Here is a 26,383-nt window from a genome sequence, read left to right as displayed (position 1 = left end):
TGATGCAGGATATAGTCCAGGGGTGGCTCCCGGCCAAAATAAATGAGGCTCTTTGCCTCTTATCTTTATTTAGTATACTGTGGCTCGGATCGCGCGCTCCCTTTCGGAAGCTGGGGAGGTCCTTTGCAGGCAGCTAGAACGGGCCGCCTGCAAAGGACTTCCCCAGACTTGCTTTGAGGAGCACGGGGCGACTGAGGCTAGTTGTGAAGCCCCAAAGCCCCCACCGCCACCGGAAGAACTGCTGCCACCTCCTCCTCATCCTCCTCTAACAGGCAGCACTGCCGGATTTGCCGCCCGGCGCTGCGGCTGAGATGAAGCCGCCAAAGCTCCAGCCGGCATCTCCGCGTGTGGCAGCGGCGCCTCCCCTCCGCTCGGAGCAGCTGAGCTCAGTCAGCGCTGGGTTACCCCTGCCCCCTCCTCCTCCTCCGCCGTGCTTTTGAGGAGCCATGAGGCTGCAGGAGCCAGTAGGAAGGCGGGGGGGGGGGAGCAGGGGAAAAAAAGCCTCATGGCTCCTCAAAAGCATGGAGGAGGGGGAGGGGGCAGAGGTAACCCAGCGCTGAGCTCAGGAGCAAATCTGGTGATTCTGTTGGAGGAGGAGGAGGAGGAGGAGGTAGCAGCAGTTATTCTGGTGGCAACTCGTACTCGTCGGCATCTTCACCAGAAGCCCTGCCCACAATGAAGAAAGCAAAGATGGAGCAGATCCACGCAGATAACGTCGCTGCAACATGACTGGAGGAGGAATTCTGGGAGTTGAAGTCCACAAGTGTTAAAGCTGTCAGGTTTGAAGACCCCTGGGGTTTTTTTTCCCTAAAGGGTTAGGGGTGCAAAGGTCTTGTAACTTGACAGCTTTAAGAGTTGCGTGCTTCAAATGCCAGAGTTTCTGAGCCAACATTTTGGTTGCTAAGCAGGAGCGTTGTTAAGTGATACTGATATTATATAACACTTTGAATTAAGCGGGTACCTTGAAGAAACATAACTTTGAGTTTCAAATAATACTGATTTCGTTGTTGTCTTAGGTGACATCTGTGAAAAAAATTCGGGTGCTCAGGCATGAAAATGTGCCGCTCAAACACTATACTTTTCTGCTCACATCGAAAAAAAATTAGAGGGAACATTGCTTCCGGGTCTGTTTTGGCAGGTCACTGCGTGGTGTGGCTCTCTGACTCTCACAGTTTAAAATTTTGGCTCTTTTTGTCGAACTTGTTCGCCACCCCTGATATAGTCAAATAAAGGAGGGATAATGATAATAACGTATATATATGTATGGGTACAACATAAGGAAATGGGATGTAAATTGTAAACAGTGATTTGGAAAGAAGGATATAAAACTTTGTTATTAAATATTATGGATGTTTAGCTAGAATAGGACATAAGGATTTAGTGTCATTGGAGGATTTTAGAAATAGTAAATGAAATGCCAGTATGTGGTTATGTATTAAATCTTGGTATATTTTATGATGGACATTTAAACAATTATAGTCAAATGAAAATGGAGGTATGATGATGGTAACATGTATAAATATGAGTTTAAATACTTGAGTTAATATGAATTATGCTTGATGACTGTAGAAGAGATGCACGAAAGTCTTTTGTAACCAACTGATACATTTTCTACAGTATGTAAAGAAGGAAGATTTTGTGTTTGTTTTGAAAATAAAAAAACACTTTTATTTTAAAAAAAGAATAAACATACCAACACACACACACACACACACACAACACCTCTCAAGTGTGACCCTAGAATCAGCATGTAGACACTTCTACACCTCAGACAGGGTCCTCCTTTAAAAATCTACTACTGTACCCCATTTCTCTCCAGCTGTCCCTAAAGGCAAACTCTTTTGATTTTACGAACACACCAGTTAACTACCCAAGACAGCTATCTGTCACAATTAATATGAGTATCCAATAAAGAAGCTTAGGTTTAGTACTTTTTTGAAATTTTAGGCCTGGACAAACTCGATCTATGTCACCTATGTTCTGACATAAGCATAGTACACAAAATTTTCTGCCATAACATCCTACCTGTAAATGACTACTTCATCTTCAATTGCAATAATATATGGGCAAACAATAGATACAAACTCAAAGTAAATCGCTCCAAACTTGATTGCAGAAAATACGGCTTCAGCAATAGAGTGGTCAATGCCTGGAACACTCTACCTGATTCTCTTGTTAGTTCCTCAAACCCCCATATCTTTAACCTTAAACTGTCCACCATGGACCTCACATGCTTCCTTTTTTAAAAATATGTTTTTGTTTTTTAAAACAAACATAAACAAACAAAACTCATAACATAAAAACAACTTCAATTCTGTACAGTGTGTTGATTGGTTACAAGGTTTTTGTGCATCCTTTCCGTAGTCATCCCTTAAATTTTATATAAAGTCACATATTGTCAGTTGTATATTTATATACATTATTATTATAGTACAGTGCTTCTCAACCTTGGCCCACCTGAAGATGCGTGGACCTCTACTGGCAGGGGGATTCTGGGAGCCAAAGTCCACGCATCTCCAGGTAACCAAGGCCGAGAAACACTGTTATAGTACTTCACTTGTTTGACTGTGACTATTATTTTTCTTCATTTTAAACAAGATATTCTAAATATGGGTTCATTTATATTATAATAATTCGTTACATCATCTTCAACCTGTCCAATAATAAGTATTTTTTTATATCCTATTTTAATCATTCTTTTATTTTGGTGTTGGTAACATTCTCTAATAAATTTTCAATTCCATATTATTATTATTTTTAATCTAACCACTAATTAAGTAGATCTCATGTCCTATAAAATTGTTTATCTTCTTGTTCTCTAATTTCATATGTCAACTTACTCATTTTCGCACATTCCATTGCTCATATCATCAATCTAATATATATGCATACAATTATGATTATTAAACATGTATTGAATATAGCTACTATTGCATCCTTTTTATGTGAAGCATACTAAATTTAAAGTAAATTTATATTATGACATTTCATTACATCATCCTGGACTCATCCAATGATGTTTCATCTTTGTATTCTATTCTATATAAAATTGTTTATCTTGTATAAAAAAAGGCTTTTCCACATCATTTCCATGGTCCTCATTTACAGTTTATATAAAATTCCATATATTAATCTAGTATACATAAATGCATTATTATCATTATTAATCATTTATTTGACTATAACTATTATTACTTTGTCTTATACATGATACTCAAAGTTTAACTAAGTTTAACTTAATTTTATTGTGACATTTCATTTCATCATCCTGTATCCTTCCAGTAGTAGTGCAGTCCAATATCTCTTGCCATTTGTAAAATCTGTATTCTAGGTGTTTTCTTGATAAGTCTTATGTGAACTTCTCTTGGCAACTTGTTGTTCATTGCATATTTTGTAAAGACTCGAAACTCTCCATCTGTTCCTTTCATCAGCTTGCCTTTGGTTATCACTGGTGCTTCTGCCAAAGATACTCTCATTATTTCTGCCAAATTTTCTCCCCTTTCTTCATCTATGTTTTAAAGCATGAGATAGAGATCCAGCTCGTCTACCTCTCCTTTCAGTATCATTTCCCTCCACTCTCGGTTTGCTGTCAGTATCAACAATTTTCTTGTCACTTGTTGTTCATATTTCTCTGCAATTTTTTTAGCTCTATCTTCACGTTTCATCATTGTTTCATCAATATCCACAACTCTTCCCTCCATTTTTTCTGTTCTTTGTTCTATAATCCCCAGATTCTTTTCAATTCTTTCTGTGCTTATTAGGACTTTTTGAATTTCTAGCATAATTTTTTGCAAACTTATTTCCTCTTCTTCTTCATATTGCACCATTTTTCCAAGTTGTAAACACTGCCACTATGACATCCAAGGCCTTTTACTAGGTTTCAAATAAATTCATTATAATCTTTCAAGTCAAGGCTTTCTTTTTACTGCAGTCCAGCTACTGATAATATTCCAGAAGAGCACCTGTGTAAACAAACTGTACTTTTCCCACTATTCTTTCAATAAACAAATTCTGAAGCCTTGAAGCATGAGATATAAGTCAAATATATATTTAAAAAAAACAATATTTCCAAGTCTCCAGCCTCTAGATGGCAGCATTACTTCTTTTTCCTCTGCTTTTAGCTCTCTCTTTAAGCTTTCTTTGAGTTAAGAAAAAGAATGGTTAAAAAGGACAATCCTGCCGTGCATTGAAGAAAAGATAAGAAAGAAATCCTTAATCCACAAATACAAAAAATGAGAAAAAATAGAAGGGAAAAAGAGACCAGTCCAATTTAAAAAGTAAGAGGCATTTGTAAAAATTTCATCCATAAAAAGGAAACAAAATTAAAAGAAAAAAGATAACACAATAGTTTTAATTCAGACTAATCCGCCGCTTACTCTCATCTGTCTTCAATTTTAACTTTACTCTAAATCAGTGGTTATCAACCTGTGAAAGGGTCGAACGACCCTTTCACAGGGGTCGCCTAAGACCATCAGAAAACACTTATTTTCGATGGTCTTAGGAACTGAGACACCAATTTTATGGTTGGGGGTCACCACAACATGAGGAACTGTATTAAAGGATCACGACATTGGGAAGGTTGAGAACCCCTGCTCTAAATCTTTTGCGTGTTCTCTAAAAGTAAAATTTATCTCACCAATTCTGACATACTCTCTCTCCTGCTGAGCTTCCATTTAGGGGTCTGTCCCAACCTTATGCAGCTTAAAAAAGGCCATTTCTCTTGTAGCTGGCAAAAAGAGCTTTCTCCTGGATCAATCAGGGACTTTGCGATGTCCCTGAGATCAGCAGGACATGCTCTTCTCTATCACCATCTCTTCGGGATGGTTTAGGTCCAAAAGGACCGTCCAGCAACAAAGATATCAACAGCAATCCTGGAGCTTCAAGATTGCATGTTGTGTTGTAGCGACATCAGCCCCGCCTTTTTTTCACACCTCACATGTTTTCTAAGAGGCCCCTAAGGGGGTGTGCATAAGCACACCAGCGTGCCTTCCATCCCTGTCCTACTGTCCCCATTGGTATGTACTCATTTTATGAGTTCATGGCCATGTTATACTTATTTATAGCCATCTATTTGTACCAATCTCATGTGAAAATGTCAATGTCTATAATAATATAATGATAATTGATCATTACTGTTTGTTCCATATTTTCTACTATCTATTATTTTCTAATAGCAAAAATCTAACATGATTTTGAGTTTCATTTTATACATTTTTAAAATAGTTTGTCATATTACATAGAGTTCAATTAAATCTTATAAAATAGTTTGTACAGGAGTGTGTTTGTTTCCTAAGGAGCATAATTATGGGAAGAGCAATAAAAAAAATATTACCTCTTCATTATTTTCTATCTTAGGATGCAAACTGCTTTCTCCATTGCTTGAAAGAAGCGCCTTAGTTTTTTCACCACAAAGCACATTCTCTGCAATATGAATGTTTGGTGCCAGGAAGGTAAATTAAGTCTTTCTAGATTCTGAGGAGAGGCAAAGCTGGTAGGAATAAGGCAGAGTCCCATCCTGAAAATTGTGTGGAAATATGACCCCAGCTGTAGATTGGGGAGTAGGACCAAAGCACTGTAGGAATTTGGGACTCCCTGCATGCCGCAATTACATTGCAATTGCCAGAATCACTGTGAAGAGAAATAGGAATGACATCACAGCTGAGGCCATCACCAAATAGAACTGCAAGTCCAAGTGATCCTCTGAACTCTTCATCTGGTTTTTCATCTCTGGAAGGGCCTCTTGGAAGTTCTCAGCAAACACCAGGTTCAGAGTGACAGAGGCCGAGAGAGTCGGTTGTCCATTATCCTTCACCAGAAAGACCAGTCTCTGTTTCACAGCATTTCTTTCCAAAAAGGTTCTTGCTGTCCTGATCTCACCCGTATGGGAGCCAACAGTGAAGTGGGCCAGTTCTGTGGCTGAATCAACTGGTAGGAGAGCCAGGCGTTGTGTCCAGAATCAGCATCCACGGCCACCACCTTTGTTACCAGATAATCTGCCTTGGCTGAACGAGGAACCATCTCAAAGAGGGCAGAGTCCTTGGAGTCTGGTGAAGGGGACAGGATCTGGGGGCTGTTGTCATTCTGATCCAGGATAAACACCCTGACTATGACGTTACTGCTGAGAGGGGGACTCTCACCATCTTGGGCCTTCACCTGCAGCTGGAATTCCCTGCTCATAGTCAAAGGATCGCTGGGCATAGATGATGCCGGTCTCAGAGTGAATGGAGATATAAGAGGAGATGGGAAGTTCTTCAATGTTGCTGGTGAGGATTGAATATGCGATGTGTGAGTTTTGATCTACATCCAAATCAAAAGCTTGAATCTGGAAGATGGAGGCACCAGAAGGATTGTTCTCTGGCACATAGATGCTGTAGGAAGCTTTTTCAAAAGCAGGAGCATTGTCATTGATATCAGAGATCTGCAGCAAGATGGTTTTATTTGCGCTCAGTGGAGGGATTCCCTTGTCAATGGCTATGATTGTAACATTATACTGAGATGCTTTTTCTCTGTCAAGAGGTCTGTCTGTCATGAGCTTGTAGTAATTTTTAGATGATGGAAGAATCTTGAATGGCAAATCACTTTGCAAGTAGCAAGTAACCTTTCCATTATCACCAATATATCTGTCTTTAACATTTATAAGAGCAATTAAGTTTCCAGAAGCAGAATCTTCAGGAATTGGGTTAAACATAGAAGTTAACTGTATTTCTGGAATATTGTCATTGTCATCTGAAATTTTTATTTCAATATTTCAATGTGTCACCAATCCACCTCCATCCTTTGCTGCAAATGGTATTGTATACTCTTCTGCTTCTTCAAAATCCAGCAACTCTGTCAGTTAAATTGTCCCTTTAATTGAATCCAATCTGAATTTTTGTTCAGCAGTTGGTGGTAAGTTGATGAAATGATATGTGATTTGGGCATTTGTCCCTTCATCTTTATCAGAGGCTTCCACCTGAAGCACAAGGGATTCAACTGGAACACTTTCTTTCAAATTAACTGTATATGTATCTTGAGTGAAAATGGACTGTAAGGATCAAGTGAAGGCTCTGTTCGCTTTCCTGACCGAGGGGTTTCTGCAACACCAGTTCTGCATATTTAAGTCCATCTTTTCTCTCTCTAACTTCTAGTGCAAAATGTTTATTTGGACTCAGTATGTAATTCTGGACAGAACTGAGGCCACATTTGGATCTTCTGCTTTTCCAAAGAGAAATCTTGTACCTGGCAAAGTTAGTTCACTTGTTTCCAAATGGATATTGTCTTTGAAGAATTTTGGTGCGAGGTCTACCACAATAAAGCACAACAGAGAATCTAGCATTCTGGGGCTTCCGGTTGTTCCACGAACGTCGTCGGCAGGCTTTTACTGAGCTTGTCGGATCAATAGGCTGTAGAGGTGTTTTTTTAAGATCTTTAACGCCTTGGACACTCTTAAATTCTTGGAATTTATGAGGGAGAGATTCAGCTGTTGGGTTGATCCACTTGTGTAGCCCTCCAGAAGGATTTATAGCCTCTGGAGTGTGGCAAGGAGAGCCCCCCTTTGCAGTTGTTGCATTCTCAGGTCTTTTGATATCCTCCGCTAATGTTTTAATGGAGCAAAATGCCGGGAACAGCCTTAACTCCTAACAACATCCCAAGAAGGAAGACTCTTGCAAGTATTTTAAGTTTTAAGTGGGGAAAAAAATTTCTTAAAAAGAAAGGCATGGGCTTAGAACAAAGGATTCAAAATGGTGTTGATTTATAGTTGAAAACCTAAAGAAAACGAAAGCTAATTGCTTGCTGACAGCCGGGGCTGGAGCGGCTGAAATAGCTATTAACAACTTCTAAGTCAGTTTATATAACCTGACCTACTTGGAAGAGTATTTTGTGAGAAAGCTGGGAAGAACTGTCCTCCTTTTTTTCTGTTAAATATGGCAACGGATCAAGAGGCAGTTCCCCCAGCCGCTACAATGAATCTCCAGGACTTGAAGGATTTTATAGGCAAAGAACTTAAAGAGGTTAAACAAATGGTCCAGAACACTATAAAAAGGTCGGATCAAATTGATAAAAATATGCAAGCTATTGCGACGGGACTATCAGAGGTGGTTCTTAAGGTGGACAGCAAGATTGAGCAATTAGTCGTGGACTTGGAAACCAAAACGAAAGAAACGGATTTGAAATTTGTGGAAATGGAGGGGAATATGCAAAGGATGGATAATGAGATTATTATGATACAATTTAGATCTATGGAGTTTCCTATCAGACTTAGGGGCATAAGAGAAAACTCTAGAGAGGACTTAAGAAAAGTTTGTGCAGATGCTCTGGCTACGTTATTAAAAATGGATGACCCCAGTGAGATTTCAGCTAAGATTGACAAAATTTACAGAGTAAATTCACGCATAGCATTACAAAGGCAACTACCAAGAGATGTTGTGATATACTTTACTGAGAGATATTTTAGAAATGACATTTTGCAGAAGTCTCTTTACTCTGCCCTTCAAATAGATGGGCATATGATTGGTGTTTTTAAGGAGCTCCCGCCAGCGATGTTAAAGTTTAGAAGGGATTTTGGATTTTTGGTAGTTATCATTAATATCCTGGATAGTCACTGATATATGGAAAACATTTTGAGGGTGTTCCATCACAGCTTCTAAGTTAACAAGACACAGAAGGATTTTTCCACAGATTCCTTCTCTATATATCTTGTCATTTACATAAAGATTTCCACTGTCTGCATTGATCATCAAAAACTGCATTTTATCCAAAGATACAGAATGTAATTTATGATATTTTAACTCTTTTTCTTTTAAACGCAATTCCTTGGCAAGATTTCCTAGTATGGACCTCTTTGATATCTCTTCAGATATGGAATAATGAATTTGTTTTGCAATAGTGTGGTGGATGGATGACAAAATTAGGAGAAGCAGTACTTGCCTTGGGAGTGCCGTACGATTCCTTCTATGTCAGTGGTTCTCAACCTTCCTAATGCCGCGACCCTTTAATACAGTTCTTCATGTTGTGGTGACCCCCAACCATAAAATTATTTTCATTGCTGCTATGTAACTGTAATTTTGCTACTGTTATGAACCATAATGTAAATATCTGATATGCAGGATGTATTTTTATTGCTAGAAATAGAACATAATTAAAGCCTAGTGATTAATCACAAAAACAATATGTAATTATATATTGTGAAATATTTATTTCTAATTACAAATAAATGAAATTTTGTTTTGAAGCATGGCGTAGCACAGGGGTCGGCAATCTTAAGCACTCAAAGAAGCCATTTGGATCCGTTTCCCACAGAAAAGAAAACACCAGGAGCCACAAAACCTGGGTGGGTGTGGCCAACTCAACATCACTCCCACCCAGTCACATGACATCCCCCCTCAGATATGCCTACCCAGGTTTCATGGCTCAGTGGTTTCTGTGGGAATAGGGTCTCTCTCTCTTCTCTCCCCCCCCTCTCATTTCTGGTTTTCTCTATTTTTCCTCTCCCTTTCTCTTCTTCCTTCCTTTCTTTCTTCCCCTTTCCCTCTTTCTTTTTCTTTCTTTCTCATTGAACATGATAGCAAATCCAAAATAAAGTTATTAATTGTAGGAAATTGCTTCTCTGTAATCTTTTCATAGTGAACTCTAAGTTGATAGAAGCTGGCAAGATTGTATTAACAGCAATAGGATATATATTTTGATTTCTTTTGAGTTTGACAATATAATACGTTACCCAAAATTATAAATAATCTTATTTTCAGATGCATTTTTTTGCCATCTTTGTTATTTTCTTTAAAAAATATCAGACTTGCTTCCAATTTGTGCCTTCTGGAAAACTGCAGTTTTCTTGGCAAAAGATCTAGCTTGCCATTGCTTTCATCATACTGTGGGTCTGAGAAAGTTAGTTAGTTAGTTTCTTTCTTTCTTTCTTTCTTTCTTTCTTTCTTTCTTTCTTTCTTTCTTTCTTTCTTTCTTTCTTCTTTCTTTTCTCTTCCTTTCTTTCCCCCTGATTTGTTTCCCTCTCGTTTCCTTCTCTCTCATTCTCTCCCTTCAGCTCTCTTTCATTTCTTTCTCCCTCTCCCCCTTCTCCCTCTAATTTGTTTCCCTCTATTTTCCCTCTCTCCCATTCTCTCCTTCCAGCTCTCTTTCATTTCTCTCTCTCTCTCTCCCTTTTTCTTTTTCATCTCTTTCTTGCATGTGCAAGCAAAATACCCTCCTGGGCCGGGATCATGGCGACTGGGACAGCGACTCCTTCCGCTGCCGCCACTGAGAAGTGAGTAGCCGGCTGTGCTGCGCAGGAGAGCCACGCTGTACAGGAGACTCCTCAGCGCCAGACTCAGGTCAGCGCCAGCTGCTGTCCCCTTCATGTTGGCTCAGGAAAGAGCTGGAGCAGCCGTCTCTGGATGCAAAGAGGGAAGAGTTCCAGAGCCCTGCGCAAGGAGAGCCCTGTGCAGTGCAGGAGAACTGGAGCTCTTCCCTCCCTGCAGCCAACCAACTGCTGCTGCTACTCCCCATTCTCCTCCTTCCTGAGCCAACAAGAAGGGGACAGCGGCTCACGCCGACCTGAGTATGGTGCTGAGCGTGGCTCCCCTGTGCTGCATACCCAGTTACTCACCTCATTGCGCAGTGGTAACAGTGGGAGGAGAATCGTTGTCCCCTCCGCCTTGATCCTGGCCCAGGAGGGTATTTTGCTTGCACGTCCGCGTGCAAGAGGTGAGCAGCTAATGGTCTCCCCCTTGGATCCCAGCAGAACTAAGCAGAGCCAGGTCAACAGAGCCAGGCCTGTGCCAGGGGGAGGGGGGAAGCGATGTCAGGTGGAGACTCGGCGGCCACCGCAGCCTCTCCTCAGCCATTGCCCTTCTCACTGCCCAAGCATCCCCCTTTGATGTAGCTCAACCCTGGTGAAGGCGTGCACTCTGTAGGAGCTCCCGGGCAGGAACAATTGCTGAAAAACGCCCGCATGGGAGGCCAGCCAGACTGGCCTGCTGGGAAGCCCATCAGTCTTCTGGCACCTCTCCTTCCTTCGCACGGGGAACCCGAGCCGCTCCTTCCCTTCGGGCCAGCTTCTCGCCAACCTCTCCACAGGAGGCTCCTCAGTTACCTCTGTGAAAAGGTTGTTTGACCCCCAAAGGGGTCACAACCCACAGGTTGAGAACTGCTGGTCTAGACAGTCACTTATCTGAAATATAAGTGAGCAGGAGGGGTGGACTAGAAGACCTCCAAGTTCCCTTCCAGATTCTATTTTATTCTATGTGAGGTAGATCAATATTCACTGAAGAAGAAAACAAATGGCAATATTAAAATAAATTATTATATTATACATTTATGGAGGTCTTAGCCATCTCTTGCATCTTGTTGTCCATTGTAAGAAATAAATGCTGGACTATGATCATGAATCTGATACAGCAGATCATAGTGGAAATTGCCTTTAAGCAACTTAACAATGCAGTATTTTTTAAGAGATCAGAATAGATTTATCAAAATAACTCTTGTTTTTGACAAATCTCATGTCCAGAGATGATTGTGGGAATGTTGTGGACACATTTGACAAATATCCCATGTTATACTCCTCAACAAGCTAACTGGAATAATTATTAAGTACATCCACAGATAAGAATCAGTTTGATGAATGTAATGATTAAGGCACTAGGTTAGAAACCAGGAGACTGAATTCTAATCCTGCCTTAGGTAAAACGCCCAGCTGGGTAACCTGGCCAAACATTCTCTCTCAGCTCTAAAAAGAAGGCAGTGGCAAACCACTTCTGATATCTTACAAAGAAAACTACATACGCAAGTCCAGGTAGTTACTAGGAGTCAAGAGAACTTGAAGGCACAAGTAATACAAAATTCGCAGCTTAAGAAGCATACTCAAAGAGCACTTATAAAAATAGAGAAACCCTCATAAATAATTTGGATAACTACATCAGAAAAATGCTTCTCTAATATAGGAGGGATAGTTGATACCATATAAACACAATGTTAAACAGTTAGAACAAAGTTTGATGCAACAGACATGTTCAATATCTTTATAAGGAAAATATTCTTTCGTACCAAAGGGACTTTTCTTCTTAATTCAAATGTTTTTTTCTAGAAATGCAATTCTTTTGTTCTAGAATCAAATCTCATTACAGTAGAACTTGAAGAAAAAAAAACCTTATTCCATCAATCATTATAAAGTATGAGGTTGGGACAGTGCTAACATTTATTGACCTATCATCATATATTAGAGATTTTATCTACTGTATGTATGCATTCCAAGCTGCAAAAACACAAGAACAAAATTATATAATACAAGATAGAAATTAAGTAAAAGTCACTACAACCACCAAGAAGATTAGGCAGAGACTTAAAAAAGCTAAGTATAAGGGACTTCAGGAAGTCGGTTGGCCATTGTACAATGATGGAAACAGAGCCAGGCAGGTAACTATTATTCTTTGTGAAACCCTCCAATATCTTTCGCCAATAAAAAAGGTAATTGCCCCAACCATTGGCAATTGTGTGGCATCCCAGTGAAGAGTCTTGACTCTGTGTCTTGGATAAACTGGCCAGAATTTATATTTATTTTTCAGGACAATATTCTGGCCAGAATCCTTGCTTACCTTCAACATCTTATTGATTTGGTTATATGATTTAGAGGAGTGAAGGGCAGCTGCATTGCAATTGAGCCAATAGTGGGGAGAGATAGATACAATATTTCTAGAGCAATATTGCTCTGTTTTTCCTCCTACCAGCATTCTACTATATTGAAATATCCTCAAGAAATACACTTCCCTGTAAGCAAGAATGGTTGGACCTTAAACAGATGAAGTAATAGAAAACGAAGAAGCTAAAGTGTGTCAGTACTTTAGAATTCAACCAGAGAAGTATTTGCCATGTAACAGCCCAGAATTACAACTGTCAATATTAAAGACAAAAAAATCTGGATAGTGAGCATTGCAGCAAAATAAAGGTGAAAGAACTGGAGAAAATTACAAAATATAAAAGGAAAAGGTTCCCCTCGCACATATGTGCTAGTCGTTCCTGACTCTAGTGGGGGGTGGTCATCTCCGTTTCAAAGCCGAAGAGCCAGCACTGTCCGAAGACGTCTCTGTGGTCATGTGGCTGGCATGACAAATACCGAAGGCACGTGGAATGCTATTACCTTCCCACCAAAGGTGGTCCTATTTTTCTACTTGCATCTTTTAATGTGCTTTCGAACTGATAAGTTGGCAGAAGCTGGGACAAGTAACAGGAACTCACTCCGTTACATGGCACTAGGGATTCGAATGGCCGAACTGTCGATCTTTCTGATCGACAAGCTCAGCGTCTTAGTGACTGACCCTTCACAAAATATAAGGACTCGCAAATAGAAATAGAAAGCAAAGCAAAGGTAATAGAAAGCAAAGCTAGTATTATTAGTAATAGGTGTCTTGAGTACAATCCAGAGCAGCCCTTGAATGCCGTTGGCATTGACAAAATCACCTTTAGTCAATTGCAAAAGGTATGTTTACTTGCAATAGTTAACATCCTGGGATTATCTTTAACACAATCTATCAACAACATCTGCCTCTCCGAAGTCCTTCATAAGGATTCAATAGTACAGTAGACCCTCTGGTCACAAGCGCTCCTGACCACGACCAAATCGGGTTTTTTTGTAAGCGCCAAATTTCCTGTTGTTTGTTTACAAACAACAATGATCCATGTGTGGTCACTGTATTAATTTTGCATTAATTTTGGTTAGGTTTGGGTCACGACCAAATCAGGTTACGACCAAAGTTATGGAATGAATTATGGTCGTGACCAGAGTTTCTACTGTAGATAAAAATGCCAAATCAGTCTAAACACCTGATTGTGTCACCAATAATAATACTTTCTTCTCTCTGTTACCTTGTTTTGTGTGTTTACTACTTTTCACATTTTTTTTCTGTATGACTAATATGGAAAGTATGCATGTACCATAAATTATAATCAATCTCATCTTCTTGCTTCAATTATCATAGTATGCTTTTCTGTTTTCTCAGAATCAATGTTTGGAGTTGTTGCCCTTTTGTTGATTCACTTTGACTTTTGATAGGGCAGAAGATTATTAAATCATGTATCGGATTTTGGTATCTATGCTTTCATATTTATCATGGGCTACAGCCTGAAACAAGGAGACACCAAAAGTACTTTTTCCTTTAAAATAAATCTTTACCATAATAGAATAATAGAATGGAAAGGCAACTAAACTTAAAGTATCTGCAACAGGTGGCTATCTAAACTTTGATTGAACATATCCTTTGGAGAGGAGCTCATAATTTACTTCCACTTTCATACTATCATACCAACAGGAAAAAAATAAACCATAATCTGGTTTTCAGTAATTTAAAAATGTTATTCCATAAAACTCTCTCATAAAATGAAGGAAATTTTATTTTGATTCGTTGCTCAGTGAGCCATATGTTAAAACTGGATTTTGTATATTTATCCACCTATCAAATCTCGTCCAGGACCTGGGGTAGGCAGATGTTAATGTTTTATGATATTAGAGGTAATTATTATTACTATTATTTATTTTATATAAAATATTTTTTATTTTTTATTTACTTCTTAGTAAGACAGAATGTGAGATAGACAGTACCGTCACTAGAGGAATTCACAGTTGGCTGACACACCACACTCAGCATATACGTAGTTCTCAATGGAAATAGATCTACATAAGGGGTAGGTTTCAAAACTTTTAACTACCTATTCTGTGGGCCTGGCCTATTTTGTGGGCATGGCTTGGCAGTCATGTGACTGGGTGGGCGTGACCAACTTGATGTGACTCACCAGGAGATTTCATGGATTGGGTAAAATGTGATGAAGCTCACTTAACAATGCTCTTGCTTAGCAACCAAAGTTTGGGCTCAATTGTAGTCATAAGTCAAAGATTATCTCTGCCTTTCTCTGCATGGCAGCCTTGTCCTAGTAAATTCCTTGTCAGGCCTGCAATCATATTCCTTTTAGGATCTTTGGCCTGCCACACTCTCTCTCTTTCTTTACTATGCTGTTTCATTGGTGGGGAATTGGGAGGGGGTAGGAGTAGAATGTGTTTGTTTTCAAAATAAAAAAATTCTTTCTAAAATTCAAGGTCATTCTTTGTCTCTTCACCTCTGCATCTGACCGGAACTAGATGGGTAGAAATGTCAACATGGCAGAGGAAGATTGGACCATGTGATGGACTTGTGAGTGTGGGGACAAGTTCATGAACTTTCAACTGGGTGGAAACCCAGGAAGCCTTCAGATTCGGGTTTCCACAGATGTGCCAACATGTCTGTCTTATTAAATTGGAACTTTGATGAAAGTTATGTCTTGAACTCTGATTTAATTCTGGATGATATTTGGAACGCTGACACTCCTTCTCCTTTCTGGCAATTTTCCCTCTCTGTTAGAGGCACCAAAATAATCCAGACAATGTAAGGTTTCCTGCTGCAGCAGGGGATTGGACTAGATGACCTATGTGTAGTCTTCTAGCCCTAAATTGCAGTGCTGTTTTCCTTCCTTCCTTCCTTCCTTCCTTCCTTCCTTCCTTCCTTCCTTCCTTCCTTCCTTCCTTCCTTCCTTCCTTCCTTCCTTCCTTCTTTCTCTTTCTTTCTTTCTTTCTTTCTTTCTTTCTTTCTTCTTTCTTTTTCTTTCTTTCTTCTTTCTTTCTTTCTCCCTACCCTCTGTGGGAAGCAACCCCCCCAATAACTGCTGAATGTCACTTTGCAAACCGAGCAGCTTTTCAATTTAAAGCAGGACTCCAAAGTTTGCAGCTTTAAGAGTTGTGGACTTCAACTCCGCAGCCAGTCATGCTCAGTTCCGATTTAAAGCATTTGTTTTTCTCCTTTGCTGAATCTCCTGGCAGAAAAGTGAGTTTGTTTCCTCCTTTCTTTCTTTTTCTTTCTCCCTTCCCTCTCTCTCTCCCTCTCACTTTTAAAAGCTTTTTTTCCCCTTGTCTGATCCGGCAGGGAAAAAACTTTTTAAATTTTTTAAAAAAGCTTCTCATGAAGCTTCTGATGGGAGAACAGGTTCGGAGGAATGGCCAAGCCACTATTTTTAGTACCCGCCTTATCCAGTACACCAGATTTTCACTCCCTCTTCTGGTGTACCAGACCATATAGGGAGGAACCCACCTTTGATCTACATGGAAGGAAGCATGCACCCCAATGTTCTGTCTTGGGCCCAGTGCTCTTTGCCAGCTTCATAAATGATCTAGATAAAAAGATCAGCTCATCAAATTTGCAGATGATACCAAGTTGGGGAGAATTGCTAACTCTTTGCAGGATAGACTCAAGATTCAGAAGGATCTGGGCAGACTTGAGCATTGAGGCCTATGTAACGAGATGCAATTCAGTGGTGTGAAAAGTAAGATCCTGCACCTAGCCAGATAAAATCAAATGCAAAGGTATAGAATAGGCATTACCTGGCTCAACAGCAGCAACTGCATGGACAGAGGGATAGCATCAAGAACACAAAAAGTGATAGGACTATCATGACCCAATAGCTCTTCCTTCTACCCATTTTAAGGTCTTCTATTCTATATTTAGCAATCTAGTCAAGCAAATTATTTTTCTGGCAAATACATGTTCAACAAGAATAATTTTTAAAGCTCTGATGATAAGGAAACTCAACAAAATCTAGTGAGACATTCTGATCAGTATAAATGTGAAATATGAAAACCATTGTTTAGGATACTAGTATCCTAAATACTATACTTTAAGTGATATTTCCGGACAAATCTACCAATTTTCAGCAGGAATTGTCACATGGGCCTCCAAGGTCTGAGTGCCACATACATCCCAAGATTTCAACTTGTCCATGCCATACCAATTTTAATATTTAATGTTAAATATTGATTTGCAATTATTCTAACAATATGTAATAATAAAATACTAAGTTTCATCATTTCATTGTAATTCTTTTATAATGTTCCACAAAAGTATATCTCTCCAATTATACATAAACAACTTTAATATGACAATGATAGCTAGAAAATTATGTCCAAGATTTATTCTAGAAAACAGTCACATTTTTAATGTAAAGAAGCAGCCAAACTTTTTAGCCAAACAAACAAGGAGAAAAAAATCTGTTATTTACCCCCCCTACCCTAAAATATAGCACATGGATTTAACTGCTTTATGAAAGTTTAAGTAAAACATTGCCGAGCTTTTCAAAATCCTGTTACTCATCCACTAGAAGAATTAGGAGTTCTAGTCCTCCCTTAGGAATGGAACCTCTCCAGCCTAGATTGAGAAGAAAAAAACAACATGTATGGTGGTAATTATGGTGTATAACCTTCATTGATTCAGACTGATATTAAAAGGATTTGCTTCATGGCATGAGATCAATGGCAAACTAGTCATATCATTATCATTTAAACTTGATTCCCATGCAATTTAAACTCTAACCCTCATAATATACAGAGATTGGATTAGTCCAGTTGAATAGAGAGGTACTCTGATTTGGAACTGTACATACCCATAATATATACACCAGGAAAATGAATTTCATAATGTGAGGCAACTGATTACAACAGCAAATTTTGGAACAAAAAGTTATAATCCAATTTATTTTATTTAATGTGCCTAATTAATTGCTTCACATTCCGTGTATGTATTTTGCCTTTGTTTGGTGCCTCTCTTCCTCATGCAACAAGACTTTAATGCTAGTAATATAGAAGAAGAAAGGATTTATGAAGACCAAATGAGAACAAGGCAATCCATTTATGTCTGTGAGATAAATTAAACATTTTTTAAAGATTAAAAAACAGATATGCTGGCTGCTTAATCTGGATACTCTAATGTTGGTCATAATGAAGAACTACTGTGTAGATCAGCAATCTCAAACTTTTTGGCAAAAGGGGCTGGTTTCGTGGAAGACAATTTTTCCATGGACTGGGGTGTATGTGTGATGGATGGTCACAGGCCTGCTGCCCACCTCCAGCTGTGTGGCCCGGTTCCTAACAGGCCATGAACTGGAACTGATCTGTGGCCTGCGGGTTGGGGACCTTTTATGTAGAGTGTATATAACTTTTACCTCATAATTCTCATATTTAAAATTAATTTTATTTTAATTTTCCATGGAAGGCTTTCTTATAGACATGACTGACTTAGACCTACCTTTCCAGTTAAACACCCACTGGAAAGCTCACCAGCAAGCAATTAGAGTGTTAAGTGTTCGCAGAAAGATTTCCAATTCTTTTATATGAGGATGATATGGCAATCAAATGCAAATTGACATGAAATGAGCAACAACTTTGGCATCCTTTTACAAAACTGAGTATTTGATCATAAATTTAAAAAAACACAAAAATTTAGTATTTTCCAGTAGTAGATTAAGAGAATGGAGGTATAATCCATGGTCTAGAAAGCCAAAATCCTCACAATAGCACCATCCTTTGTGCCAGCAATTTACTTCAAGAACAGAAGTAAATTGCTGGCACAAAGGATGGTGCTGTGGTGAGAACTTTGCTTTCTAGACCATGGATTATACTACCTACAAGAAGGACTTAAAGAATAACAGAATAATAGAATTGGAAGGGACCTTGGAGTCTTCTAGTCCAACCCCTTGTTCAAACAGGAGACCCTATACCATTTCTCATGTGGATGTCCAGTCTCTTCTTGAAAATGTCCAGTAATGGGGCACTTGTGCCCCATTACTGGGCAAAAATAACTTCTGAGGGCAAGCTGTTCCATTGGTAGATTGTTCTCACTGTCAGAAAATTTCTCCTTATTTCTAGGTTGAATCTCTCCGTGATCAATTTCCATCCATTGTTTTTTGTCTGACCTTCAGGTGGTTTGGAAAATAGGTTGACCCCCTCCTCTCTGTGACCCCTCCCCGGTTACATTGTATGTAAGGAATTAATATACCTCCACAGAAATACACAATACTAGGGATGAAAGCTTTCTTGAAAATATTTGGGTAAATATTAGAGGGGAAAATGATTTTGCTATAGATCTGTACTATGGTCCACCCAACCAACTAGAGGAAATAGCTGAACTCTTCACTAATCAGTTAGCTGAGGTCTGCAGGAAATACACCTCAATAGTAATGTTAGTAAAGGGAGAATTTAACCACTCTGACATCAACTGGGAAACAAACACTGCAGGGAATGGAAGAACTAACATATTCTTGACATGCCTAGGTGTGACAACTTTGTCATACAAAAGGTAGATGAGAGAATTAGAGGGACAGCTATATACTAATAATATACTAATAGGGACAAAATGGTTGAGGAGTAGAAGTTATAGGAACTTTGTAGGACAGTGACCAAGTTATATTTGAATCCATGATAATGCAACCACAGTAAATGAACCAAATCACATCAATGTTGTAGAATTTAAGAAAACTGACTTCAACACACTAACAGACAGGAAGGATTCCATGAATGGAAATTCTAAAAGTAAAAATAGCTCAAGGTGCTTGGGAAATGTGGAAAAATGAGATATTGAAGGCCCAAACAAAAACAATATCACAGAGAAAGAAAAACAAAAGACAACAGAAGAGACTAGCACGGTTACACAAAGAGTTCTCTAACAAATTGAGGGACATAAAGGTCAAAAATAAAAATTGGAAAGAGGGACACATATCTAAAACAGAATACCAGCAAATATCCAAAATCTGCAAGGAGGGAGTCAGGAAAGCTAAGAGTAAGAATAAGATAAAACTGGCAACTAATGCAAAAAAATAATTCAATATGTAAAAAAACAGAAAGAAAGTGAAGGAAATTTTTGGTCTACTAATGGAAGTAGAGGGCAGGAAGATAACAGAGAGCAGGAAGAAAGCAGAAAGGAGCTGCTCAATTCCTTCTTCACATTACTTTTTACGCACATGGAAGAGAAAAAAAAACCCAAACTATAAAAACAGCCACAAGACAGAACGGGTATACAAAATAGACTAGGAATTAATAAGAGAATACATATCTATCTAGTCTACAAATTGAGGGGTCCTTGGTGCTCTCTGAGCTTGCTTGTTTTCTGGCAGACATTTAATTACCCTAACTAGGTAATATCATCACTGCTAGCAGAGCACCAAAGAACCTTCATTTCAATCCTGGGCTACAAATATTCTCCTTTATTAGTCTACAAGTTACCTGGACCAGATGATTTCAGTGCCAAGGATTGTAGACTTCAATTGGGCAAACTGATACATCATAGGGCAACAATTTTTGAATCAGTGTACTTTCAATGGGCTAATTTACAGAATTTGTACAAAACCCTGTACCTATGATTCCTATGAGATTGAAATTTGGCAAAGTTGTGGCTATATAAGTGCTGCCGTGCTGCCATGGTATGCGAGTCATGTGATTGTTATATCCTATGATTCCTGCCAACTTCTTATAATAGGTTTAGTTAACTAAATTAGCTTAAAAGGTCCAGTTTATAATTTTTATGCTATTTAGCAATACCTACTTATATATCTGTACATCAATATTTTCCTTTTTTCCCCTTTTTTACAATGATGATCATAATGTTCCATATTTTCTACCATCTATTATTTTCTAATAACAACAATCTAACATGATTTTGAGTTTCAGTTTATACATTATTTTTAAAATAGTTTGTCATATTACATAGAGTTCAATTAAATCTTATAAAATAGTTTGTACAGGAGTGTGTTTGTTTCCTAAGGAGCATAATTATGGGAAGAGCAATAAAAAAAATATTACCTCTTCATTATTTTCTATCTTAGGATGCAAACTGCTTTCTCCATTGCTTGAAAGAAGCGCCTTAGTTTTTTCACCACAAAGCACATTCTCTGCAATATGAATGTTTGGTGCCAGGAAGGTAAATTCATTCTTTCTGGATTCTGAGGAGAGGCAAAGCTGGTAGGAATAAGGCAGAGTCCCATCCTGAAAATTGGGTGGAAATATGACCCCAGCTGTGGATTGGGAAGGAGGACCAAAGCACTGTAGGAATCTGGGACTCCCTGCATGCCGCAGTTTCATTGCAATTGCCAGAATCACTGTGAAGAGAAATAGGAATGACATCAAAGCTAAGGCCACCACCAAATAGAATTGCAAGTCCGACTGATCCTCTGAACTCTTCATCTGGTTTTTCATCTCTGGAAGGGCCTCTTGGAAGTTCTCAGCAAACACCAGGTTCAGAGTGACAGAGGCCGAGAGAGTCGGTTGTCCATTATCCTTCACCAGAAGGACCAGTCTCTGTTTCACAGCATCTCTTTCCAAAAAGGTTCTTGCTGTCCTGATCTCACCCGTATGGGAGCCAACAGTGAAGAGGGCCGGTTCTGTGGCTTGAATCAGCTGGTAGGAGAGCCAGGCGTTGTGTCCAGAATCAGCATCCACGGCCACCACCTTTGTTACCAGATAATCTGCCTTGGCTGAACGAGGAACCATCTCAAAGAGGGCAGAGTCCTTGGAGTCTGATGAAGGGGACAGGATTTGGGGGCTGTTGTCATTCCGATCCAGGATAAACACCTTGACTGTGACGTTGCTGCTGAGAGGGGGACTCCCGCCATCTTGGGCCTTCACCTGCAGTTGGAATTCCCTGAACTGCTCATAGTCAAAGGATCGCTGGGCATAGATGATGCCGGTCTCAGAGTGAATGGAGATATAGGAGGAGATGGGAAGTTCTTCAATGTTGCTGGTGAGGATTGAATATGCGATGTGTGAGTTTTGATCTACATCCGAATCAAAAGCTTGAATCTGGAAGATGGAGGCACCAGAAGGATTGTTCTCTGGCACATACATGCTGTAGGAAGCTTTTTCAAAAGCAGGAGCATTGTCATTGATATCAGAGATCTGCAGCAAGATGGTTTTATTTGTGCTCAGTGGAGGGATTCCCTTGTCAATGGCTATGATTGTAACATTATACTGAGATGCTTTTTCTCTGTCCAGAGGTCTGTCTGTCATGAGCTTATAGTAATTTTTAGATGATGGAAGTATCTTAAATGGCAAATTATTTTGCAAATAGCAAGTAGTCTCTCCATTATCACCTGCATCCTTGTCATTTACACTGAGGAGAGCAATCAGCGTTCCAGGAAGTGAATCTTCAGGAACTGGACTGAACACAGAGGTTAGAGTTGTTTCTGGGGGATTATCATTCTCATCTAGAACACTTATTTCAATATTGGAGTGTGCTATTAATCCACCCCCGTCTTTTGCTGCAACTGTCATTGTATATTGTTTTATTTTCTCAAAATCGAGTAGGGCATTAAGAGTGACAATTCCGTTAGCAGAATCCAGGCTGAATTTGTCCTTTGCAGCTGCTGGTAAGTTGGTGAAATGATATGTGATTTGGGCATTTGTCCCTTCATCTTTATCAGAGGCTTCCACCTGAATCACAAGGGATCCAACTGGAACACTTTCTTTCAAATTAACTGTATATGTATCTTGAGTGAAAATGGGTGGGTTGTCATTGGCATCAGTGACATTAATCCATATATGGACAGTTCCAGTTTTCCTTGGTTCACCCCCATCTAGGGCTGTAAGGATCAGGTGAAGGCTCTGTTCATTTTCCCGATCGAGGGGTTTCTGCAGCACCAGTTCTGCATATTTAAGTCCATCTTTTCTCTCTCTAACTTCTAGTGCAAAATGTTTATTTGGACTCAGTATGTAATTTTGGACAGAATTGAGGCCAACATCTGGATCTTCTGCTTTCCCTACCTGAAATCTTGTACCTGGCAAAATTTGTTCACTTGTTTCCAAGCTGATATTGTTATTGTGGAATGTGGGTGCATTATCATTAATATCCTCGATTGTCACTGATATATGGAAAACATTCAGAGGGTTTTCAAGTACTACATCCATATTAACAAGACAAAGAAGAAATTTGTCACATAATTCTTCCCTATCAATCCTGTCATTCACATAGAGATTTCCATTTTTGGCATTGATACTGAAATAATGCATTTGACCTACAGAGACAGCATTCAAATTTCTCCTAGACAGCTCTTGGATATTTAGTCCCAAATCCTTGAGAAGATTCCCTACTACAGATCCTTTAGCCATCTCTTCAGGTATTGAAAAGCCAATTTCTTCTGAAGCAATACAGCAGGAACATGATAATAATAAGAGAAACAATACTTGCCTTCTGGCTGCCCTTCCATTGTCTTTGTTCTTTCTATCCATTCAGCTGTCTGCAGAGTTTCTGGTTTCGCCCCACAATTAGTAGTGATAAGATGAAATTTCCTTACAGTGCAATAAATCTATTTATGTGAAAATTAGCTTTTCTTGTCTTTAATTGTTCAGACTGCAAATATTAGATTTGTATTTTTCTGTGGTCTGCTGTTTGCCCATTATGTACAACACTATAGGAGAAAAGTATCAATTAAACATTATTGGCTCACCAGCTTTTCTTCCCATACCACATTGTCCAACAGTGACACTCTGAGGATCAGTCAGAAAATTGCATTGAATATTTTCCTATCCAATTTAAAATAGAAATGCTATTTCACTGTGATTTGTTTTTCTCATAAAACTAAGTTTATTTTGAAAATACGTTTGAATCTTAATTTTAAGGTATTATTTTATTTCTCCATTTGTTTCTTCATTCTTTGTTTCTGTAATTCTAACAATGACAATTATTTGGATTATGTGAATTTGTGCTTTTTTTTAAAAGGACCTATCAAAATGTAATAAAATGAGGCTCCTGAAAACATTATGTTAGCACTGTCACCTTAAAAGTTAAAGTTCTATCTTATCCTCTCTTGCTGAGAAGGCTGAAACATATTATTTTTAAAATGTAGAGGAGGTAGCTGTGTTAATCTGCTGCAGATGGTAATACGGAAGATTTGAATGTGCAGTGACCCTGATCCACAATCACTTATGCAAAAATGAATTACCATATTTTTTGCTCCAGAAGACACACTTTCATCCCCCAAAAAGTGGGTGGAAATGTCTTTGCGTCTTATGGAGCAAACAATAAGTGGCGGGGTCCTTTTACAGTGCTGCCTCTTCTGTCTTTGTCATTGCCCGTTTTCCTCCTCTAAACCTAGGTGCGTCTTATGGTCAGGTGCGTCTTATGGTGCAAAAATATGGTAATCTGTACAAAATGTACAAAACTCTACATTTGTCTTTTAAAATGTTAGAATCTCATATTTTATTAAACAATTTTTATCTAGCTACTGATCTCTGTAAATATGTGTATGTGTGCGTGCATGCATGTGTGTGTGTGTATGTAATGCAAAAATACTCTTTTTTAAAGATTAGAACTCAGTATCCCCTTTGGAAGATGTATTGCTGATTCCAAAAGCAGCAGCACTGAAAATACCTCCCTAAAAATACTGTAATTCTGATAAAACATAATGTGTGCCTTTGCAAGCTTTTCCATCTTGAAAATATCATAATGATGTGGCTCCATGCTCATTTTCATAAACTTTCTTCTTTTTTATGCTGTTTTATGGACAACAAAACCCAATACATTTTACATATTTCAAGGTTACTCTTGAACAATATCATAATAATAATGCAATTAGACATATCATGGGAACATGCTAGAACATGCCAGTTTACTAGAAATACAAAACAGACATAAAAATGGAAGTGGTAAAAGTGAGTTCTGCATTCAGATTCTGCTTATGGATTTCTCATAGGCAGCTTGTTAACCACAGTGGAAATATTCTTAGGTTTAAAACTTAAAAATAGCAGAAAAACCCATATAAATGCCTTTTTTGAACAACCTTAAAAATACATTCCAAAGGCTGGACATTCTGAGTGACTGACATCATGTGATAAAAGTGTGATATAGAGTTTCATAGGATTATAAAATTATAAAGTTGGAAACTTTAGATTCATTTTAGATTATTAAGTTAAACCTCCTGCTCCAGAATCCAAATGAACGTATTCTCCACAAATAATAGTCCAGGTTTTGTTTAAAAATAAAAGTAAAGGAGAGCCAATCAGTCCTATTGTCAAATTGCTCTTACTATTAGAAAAGGTTTCATAACATAACATAACATAACATTCAATCAAAGTCATTCCCCACCCCCACCCCAATTTAAATTCATTATTATGGAAATGTTAAGTGTTCTGCCATATGGGATAATACAGTATTGGCCTTGGTGGTCTTCTATATGACAACCAGTTATGTACTTGAAGAGTGCTCTCATATCCTCTATTAATCTTCTATTCTCCAAACTAAAGATTTTTAGTTCCTTCAGACTTGCTTAATACTATTACATTTGTAGTTTCTGATCTTCCTCAGTACCCTTCTTTAAAGCAGTTCCAGTTTTAATACTTCTTAAACAATGGCGTTAAGGGCTGGACAAAGTATTTGAGATGGGTTGTGATTAATGCAGAATAAAGTTGAATAATACCTTCAGTGATGCAGATCCCTCCTTCTCCCAACTTCTATTAATGGCAATATCTGTTATTCTTTTTAATAGATGGAGAAGAATATCTGTTCACAAAGTTTATTTCCATATTCAGTGGCTGTCTAAGTTATGTTCTCTTTGCTTATTTTAGTTTTCTTATTGAAAGAGAAGTCAGGGCTCTCTACCGAACCTTATATTAGAGCCTTGTATAGCATCTGCAAATCTCATACCACCTTTACAGATACTTTACAATATTAGCAAGGTAAATATATAGTCACAAGCCCTGATCAAGTGCTTAAAGAAACAAGAAAAAAGCTTCTGAGAGGGTGGACAGCAGCACGCACAGTTCTGGCTCATGCATACCCACATAGATGTACACATGTTCATGCAAAGCTGATGTTTGCGCTTTCAGCTAAATTCAGAGGGAAGGGGACAGGGAAAGAAAGGGGTGAAAGAGAAGGATCCTAGTACAAAACTTTTCTTTCAAATTTCTTTCATATTAATTTGTTACACACAGAAATATATACTCATCTGAGTTCTTTTCTCCACCCTGAAATTGACCAGCAGGTACAAACATACTGCAGATAATCCTCAACTTACAATTTGTTTAGTGACCATTCAAAGTTTCAACAGCAGTGAAAAAAATTATCTACAGCCAGTTCTCACACTTATGACCATCACAGAATCCACAGGGTCTCATGATCAAAATTCAGGGGCTTGGCAACTTGCATGTAGTTATGACCATTGAAACATCCCAGGATCATGTGATCACCATTTGCGACCTTCTCAGCCACTTCCGACAACCAAAGTCAGTGAGGGAAGATGGATTCACTTAACCACCACATGATTCACTTAATAACTGCAGTGATTTGCTAAGCAATAGTGGCAAAAAAAATGTAAAATGGGGCATGTTCACTTAACAACTGCCTTGTTTAGCAATGGAAATTCTCATCCCAATTGTGGTACCTCAATGGCTAGTAGATGAGGAAATACACCATGTTTGTTTTTGGATGATTTAGTAGATGGATTTTGCTTCACTTGAAAATCTGTATTATATATGGTTACATTAATAATTTCCCTCCATATCAGAATAGGTGAAAACAGTAAGTGAAAATTCCTGCATTCTTTCCTTAGGAATACCACTTTAGCCAATGAGATACTAAGC

At 38.6% G+C, this 26,383-nt stretch overlaps 1 protein-coding gene across 13 annotated transcripts in view; it reads right to left on the bottom strand.

Annotated features, from left to right (window-relative positions):
* Window positions 1–26,383, bottom strand: part of LOC309390750 (protocadherin gamma-A4-like) — a 227,671-nt gene that overhangs the window by 108,000 nt on the left and 93,288 nt on the right. For 2 of the 13 annotated variants that reach the window (XM_081950430.1, XM_081950431.1), the window contains exon 2: window positions 16,881–17,189. The exons of 10 other annotated variants lie outside the window; for them this stretch is intronic. In XM_081950430.1, coding sequence (XP_081806556.1) covers window positions 17,157–17,189 — 33 coding nt within the window. In that variant the 3' untranslated portion in view covers window positions 16,881–17,156. Of the gene's footprint in view, window positions 1–16,880; window positions 17,190–20,614; window positions 22,976–26,383 lie in introns of those variants that run through there. One more of the 13 variants, XM_081950443.1, reaches the window with a different exon arrangement.

This window comes from Natrix helvetica (genome assembly GCF_964273705.1).
Source record: "Natrix helvetica genome assembly, chromosome: 4".
In the NCBI taxonomy this organism is placed as follows: Eukaryota; Metazoa; Chordata; class Lepidosauria; order Squamata; family Natricidae; genus Natrix; species Natrix helvetica.
Note: the sequence above shows the minus strand (reverse complement) of the source record. Positions and strands in the feature narration are given on the sequence as shown.